Source organism: Saccostrea echinata, unplaced genomic scaffold (genome assembly GCF_033153115.1).
Source record: "Saccostrea echinata isolate AGI-Se365-2 ecotype Australia unplaced genomic scaffold, CSIRO_AGI_Sech_v1 ptg000056l, whole genome shotgun sequence".
Classification (NCBI taxonomy): Eukaryota; Metazoa; Mollusca; class Bivalvia; order Ostreida; family Ostreidae; genus Saccostrea; species Saccostrea echinata.
In genome coordinates this window covers 21,783,643-21,790,329 of record NW_026889805.1, presented here as the reverse complement: position 1 = coordinate 21,790,329, position 6,687 = coordinate 21,783,643, and the positions used below count along the sequence as shown (strand labels likewise).

Below are 6,687 nucleotides of genomic sequence, written 5' to 3'. Positions count from 1 at the left end.
GTTGTGTCAAATGATTATTTTTCTTTTCTTTTTTCTGTCCTGGAAAATGCATTATTACGCATGAACCAATTACTTTGGAATGCAGCTGCGAGTGACAACAAATTGCACAAAACTAGGGTGAGAAGTTATTTTTCGGAACGCCAATATGTCGCCATGACATAAAGACCCGATAACCTAATTACATAAATACCGTAATGCAGCTCAGGTCAGCTATAGTATTCGTATATAGTAATAAGATAAAAAGGCAAAAATAGGTTTTTTTTTTCTTTAACATTGTATTTAAATACCCATTCACCTGGAATATAAAAGGTAGTTGATGGACAAGATGTAGATACATATATATATATATGTACGGGAGACTTAACAGTCCCTATCACAGTTTTATTTCGTCTTTTCCGAAATTGCTTTCGGCGTTTATCTTTATAATTCTTCATGTTTTGGACCGCTAAATTCCTCGTGGGAAATTCTCCCGTCTCCATTTTTATCCTCAAATTTGAACAGGTTGTCAAGGACTTTTTCTTGCTGTTTTGCCGCCAAATCCACAGGGATTCCCTGAGCATGCGCTTGTCTAGCCAGGTACATACTCATCTGCAATAAAAACACATGTTCAATGACGAAAGAACACGCCCATAGGTTTAATATGATAAAGAAGCGTTTTGCATCTTGCTATGTTGGAGATAACGCTATAAATGAAAGTCCTTGAAAAAAATGAAATAATACAGGACTTGATAAACTGCTTAAATTTTCATTCGAATTTAAATAAACCAAACTGAAGGGGGGAAAACATCACAAACATGAATATTCAAAACACATGGGATCTAAAAACGTTAAACATGTACACGTAAAGTTATTATTCGTTGTATGACAGTGTAAATTTGAATGCTAAATACATGTAGGTCAAATTAAAAACGAGTGCAGATAGACTTATATAATTATGTGATTATACGCAGTCAAGCTCCGATCATGATTATATACATTTCGTGAAATCATGAAATTTTATCTTTTGGAAGGAAATACAATCAAAAAGATGCTTCCTTTGCACCGACACGAATTGCACTTCCGTTCTCGATTCCCGCTAAGCAATTAGAGACAATCTTGCATCGTGAGCCATCAGCGTGCAATACATTTTCGGCTTTATTGCCAGCAAAAACACGGGTTACGCTAACACGTTTAAATCAACCCTAAACCGATCGTTGGAAATATATTTTAGGAGAAAACGAATTTTTCTATCAAAAGCCGGGAACATGTATTTTCGTCTACAATTCCAATGGTACTGTATAACGTTTTTTAATAAGGGCGTTTTTCTAAGTGTTCATAAAATAACCCTTCTCAATTTGTGAATATTGTCAGTAAAATAAATTCCTTGCTTTTTTCTTTCTTTTTTTTTTGGGGGGGGGGGGGAGGTTAAGTCCATATAATATGTTAGCGCAAAAAAATCAATAATTTAATATGTTGCAACGAAGGAGTGTCCATGTAATTCATTGAAAATAAAGTAGTATCTATATATTGTGTTAATCTTATGAATTTCTATGAATCAAACTAAAAACATGACATGTTTATTACTACAGTACATGTCCACTACTCTGATACACAAAGTTCCTTACTTCATCCTTGGTCAAGTGGTTGTCGTTGTCGATATCTATGAGTTTGAATACATTTGGTGGCTTTGGACCGTCGTGGATCTGGATCAGCTCCACCTCAAATACTAAATCAGAGTTGGGGGCAATGATAGGTGCTGAAGACAATCAATCAAACAATAAATTAACAAAATAAAATAAATAAATACTAGTAAATAAACAAGAAAGCCTTCACCTAGGACTAAAGCATATTTTGTATATAACGCTAATTTACTTGAATGAGAGCAATATTAATCCAACTATAAAAGGGTTTGATCTAAAAGTCATTCAACAGAGGTAACAATTTTAAGTCTGAAAAAAGTCTGGATTCAAATAACATGTAAATGAGTTCATCTAAGATGGGGATTTTTGGTCTAAGACTTATGTCCTTGCCAATGCTGTAGGTAATAAATCTGTTAAGTACTGGAAACTAAGAGTAACGTTAACTTGTAAAGTGTAGATGAATCCTGTAAACTAATAGTATATCAGTCTGAAAAGTTCATATAAATAATGTAATATTAAGCAATAAACCGTAAACAAATCTTGTAAACTCTGTAAAACTTGAAAACCTTATACTGTGGTTATTACCTTTAAGGGCCAGAGACATAAAAGTGCGGAATAATTAGTAGATTAGTAGAGTAACTGTACCCGGGGATATCTTATATCTTTGTTCAAATTTTAATAGTTAATTGTTAATTGATTTAAGTAATTGTAATTAGGCATGTACTCACTAGGGAATGGCAATTATCAATTTATCAATAAGAGATAAAAGACGCAATTTGTTAACATATCTATAGGCATCTGTAGATGGTGCTGCTGCATGCATGTTTGGGGACGAGTTTCAAATACATATTAGTGTAGATGCATGTCCAATTAGCGGTCTTATATTTAACGCCCTTAAAACAGAAAAACCTGTTTAAGTGTTACAGCTTATATCAATAGACATTCCAGTCAAAAATAGACAAACGAGTTAGTAACGACCTTAGCAGGGCTTCTTTAACACAGACACTTCTCTATGAAGATTAGAGGGGGTAACAGGTGCGCGTTAATTATATTGAAATATCATTGTAATGAGCTATGAATGATGCATGACGGATAACATACAACGCATTGATTTGATGGAATGAAAGATATTCAAGTTACCCCGGTCATTTGATAAATAGAACAGAATTACGTATGTCGAAAATTATATCGTGTGTGTCATGTTTCTTGAAAAGTGTTCGTAAATTTAACAGTCAGCATTTTTTTTCTTCAGATAGGCATTGATCTATGTTCCGGCGCCTACAGTCTTACAACACTAGAGCTCCAAATGATATTGTTTTACCTGATATGGGGGTTGCATATTCAGTTTCAATAGGAGTGAAGTTGACAGAACATGCAACAATTGACAAAAAGTTGAGCTACCTGAGCCATGTTCCCCGTAGGCCAATCTAGAGGGTACGGATAACTGGCGCTTCTCTCCGGCACACATGTCCAACAAACCTTTCTCCCATCCTTGAATGACTTGTCCAACCCCGAGTTGGAACTGGAACGGAATTGCCCCTGGTCTCTCCCGACTAAAAAAAAACCAATCAATTATTAACGGCATGCTGGCTTTATCGGTAAGGGTTTTAACTTCTAAATAGATACTACCGGCACTGCAGGTTTGAGGAAAACTTTAAGAGTATCTTCTTATACTCCTAAGAGACCAAGTACCACAAATAAACTGATTGACTCATTTTACAGTCCCGTAACAACGTTTTTAAAAGGGGCAACCTCACCAAAAAAAAAAAAAGATTGACAAGTAAAAAAAAAAATCCTAAGCTAGCCAAACTCGAAAATCCTATTTCGTGCACGGATTGGAGGGGGTATCTCTAACTTTCCGGTACATTATTTTCCTAAAGCTAGAATTTTAAGTTCTGAAATAATTGTTAGAACTAGCATGATTGTATATTTTCAATATACTAGGTGGGGGTAATGCAAAATTTTATCGTGCTGCAATTTTTACATTTACCTTCACCTAATAGATTTAAAATTTACAACATGAAATAACAATTTATAAAAGCATTCACCGCCATACTCATTTGTTGTTTTTTGTAAAATGCAAAGAACACAAGAACCGATTTAGGTAATCCAAGTTAAAAAAAAAAGAAAGAAAGAAAGACAAAATAGGATCTAAGCAAGCTAAGAAAGCATGCGTTATTACGAAGCTACTCAATTATTGGAGAAAACGTCTTCAATTTTAAAATCTCTTTTTATTCCTCCTACCCCCTCTTTTCCTATTAAAAAAACTAGAACCTTTTACATCTACATTAAATGAGACCATATCTCGTAATATCCATACGCGTAGATCATTATTGAAGTTCAAACAAAAATTATACCGATTACATTCTACACTGGTAAGAGCACTGGAAAAGTGCGGTGTATGGTTAATCAAAAAATCCCCTCAAACTCAAAGAAGAGACATTTGCTTTTTGCGGAAGTGACTTTAAATTTGCTAAGAGCAGAAAACTTGCGGTTTGCTGATTGAAGAATATAGATGTATATTTAATACACAAGCACACAGCGATGAATCATAAAACGATGATAAATTGTGCAAGCGTAGTCACTTGACAAAGGTCGTTAACAAGATACTTAAAAAAATGACGAAAACTTGAAATTTGAATTGATCATGCAACATCTTAAGACAGTTCTTACGTAACTTGTGTCAGTTAACGTAAATGTTTATTCATCACTTGTGAATAATATATGGTATAATCAGATATTACAGAAAGATACATCATTCTAAAGAGAATATTTGATTGCTATGACATGGTGGTCCAAGGTTTACCTGGAGTCGAATTTAGTTCCGTTATCAAAAAATCCTTCGTAATGAATTACTAAGATGTCTGCTTCCTTGGACTTTCGCGGACAATCCGAAGCGTGTGCTAAAACTTGAATTCCTAGCTGTGGTTCCCCACTTGGAGGAACGCCCTGATGGTTTTCTGCCTCCTGATGCGGGGGTAAAGACAGACACAAATGCAATATGTTAAATCCAAGAACGATCACACAAACACACTTTAAATACGATTGCATTTTGAAGGTATATGTTCACAATTATAGTATATGACCTTTTATTATACAGACTGTCCGTGTCTGTGATTGGAATATAAATGGGTTTTTTTCCACGTGGCTTATAAGGGAAAGGTCCACGTGTAAAATAACGTCTCTGAACAGGGAAGTGATCTTAGAAAGTGATGCAATGAACCCGGAGGGGTTTCACAGACTAGTTTTACGGGACCCCCGAGGCACTCTATCTATACACTACAACGAGAAACACAAATGACCTTAAGCTTTATGGCAATTTTTTCTTTACAGAAATGTTTTAACTTTATTGGTTTAATACATCATTGTAATAATTAATCATCAATGGGAGAGTGGATTCCCTTGCTTTATTCCACCAGTGGCGTTGAACACTCCAGCGTCCTCATCGTTAAAAAAAGGAGAAAAAGAGAGAGAATAAACGAGAGATCCCCAGGAGCCAGAAAGTACCCATCTGGGATCCGGGAGCAACAATTAAGAAATTTAGTACACCTAAATAGATCTTACTATACATTTTGATATATATATTTTTTTATTACAGTTATATATTTCAACTGGTTATCAGGTATGATAGTCCCAGCATGGGTGCACATTTTTTCTATAACACAGTTATCAGCCCCCCCCCCCCCCCCCCCTAAAAAAACAATTCTGGTGTTCTAATTATAGTAACAGCAGTCATGTTTTTAAATGGATAGATCTTTTATAGAGGACATGGCTCACATCAGTTCTATAAAATCTCAAAAGTTTCAAAGAAGATTTCTGAGGAAAAAAGTTTACTTTGAGGACAACGACACCGACGACAATGATGGAGCCAAGTGATGGCATAAGCTCACCTGGCAATCTGCGCCAGGTGAGATAAAAACAACTAGATATTACATACACATAGAATTAATTGACGAAATAGTTTTAATATCCGAATTTTGTATATTTTATAAAACTTTAATTGGCTTTTCTGGTCCCACCCTACCCCAAGGGGTCATGATTTGAACAAACATCAATCTCTTCTGTCCTAGTGGTTCTTGAGATTTTCAAAGATTTTCCTATACATGTATATTCCCATGTATAACGTTGATCGTCTATTAAGGCCCTAACTTAATCTTGGGGGCCATGATTTGAACAAACTTGAATCTAAATTAATTAAGGAAGCTTTCACATAAGCTTCAACTTTTCTGGCCCAGTGGTTCATGAGGGGAAGAATTTTTTCAGCTTCCGAGACCTTTTTTTTTTTTTTTTTTTTTTTTTTAAATTTGATCATCAACTTTTCCAATAGTGTGTGGCCCTTCATTTGGAAAAAAAAACTTAAATCGCATTCACCCAATTATGCTTTGGGGAAAGTTTGGTTGAAATTGGCCCTGTGGTTCTGGAGAAGAAGTAAGAAATGTGATAGTTTACAGACAGATGAACGTCTTTCAACATGTGATCAGAAAAGCCAACACGAGCTTTCAGCTCAGGTAAGCTTATAATATATGCGCCAGGTATTAAAATAATCTTGTGAATTTCTAATCAACCATATTCCGATATTTCACCCATCCTCCCATTCCCATCCTCTCCCAGGACTCCACCCTAAGACCCATGGAAAGGGATTCGCAGCCCTTTTTATTCGGGCGTCCACTAATATTATAGAGAGAGAGAGCTTTGCGCCTGTACGAAAATATTCAAGTCCGAGATCTTGCAATGCGTTTGATTTAGACCCAATGAATTATAAAGGATTATTCTAACGAAGATAAATAATATAAGAAACTAAATTTGTTTGCGTATCAATTTTTGGGACATGCAAAGTTCAAGGACTGGATTTTTGAAATGTCAAATAAGCTTACAGGTAGATTTCGTTAAAATATCATATTGCATGAAGGTTATATCACAAGGATCCATAGCTAGCTATTCGTATCTTTTATCCACATTATTAATGGTGTATAAACTGAACCATTCCAGTAATGAATATAAGTGCGGAAAGATCATAGAGCGGAAATTTTTATCGTAAAAACTAACACTCGCCTTTCTGTATATAGCC

The 6,687-nt window shown here is 35.2% G+C and overlaps 1 protein-coding gene across 1 annotated transcript; it reads right to left on the bottom strand.

Annotated features, from left to right (window-relative positions):
- Positions 1 to 263: 263 nt before the first annotated feature.
- LOC133173194 (peptidyl-prolyl cis-trans isomerase FKBP2-like) lies at positions 264 to 4,812 on the bottom strand. Its single transcript, XM_061308148.1, has 4 exons — positions 4,426 to 4,812; positions 3,021 to 3,172; positions 1,605 to 1,735; positions 264 to 588 (listed from the first exon to the last, which is right to left on the bottom strand). Exons 1-4 carry the CDS (start codon positions 4,668 to 4,670, stop codon positions 421 to 423), a joined length of 696 nt encoding a protein of 231 aa, XP_061164132.1. The 5' UTR covers positions 4,671 to 4,812; the 3' UTR covers positions 264 to 420.
- Positions 4,813 to 6,687: the final 1,875 nt, after the last annotated feature.

Coding starts and splice junctions, on each gene's coding strand:
- LOC133173194 (XM_061308148.1), bottom strand. CDS start 4,670: ATGCAATCGTATTTAAAGTGTGTTTGTGTGATCGTTCTTGGATTTAAC. Junction 3,173..4,425: donor GGAACTAAATTCGACTCCAG/GTAAACCTTGGA, acceptor GTTTTTTTTTAG/TCGGGAGAGACCAGGGGCAA. Junction 1,736..3,020: donor CTACGGGGAACATGGCTCAG/GTAGCTCAACTT, acceptor GATTGTCTTCAG/CACCTATCATTGCCCCCAAC.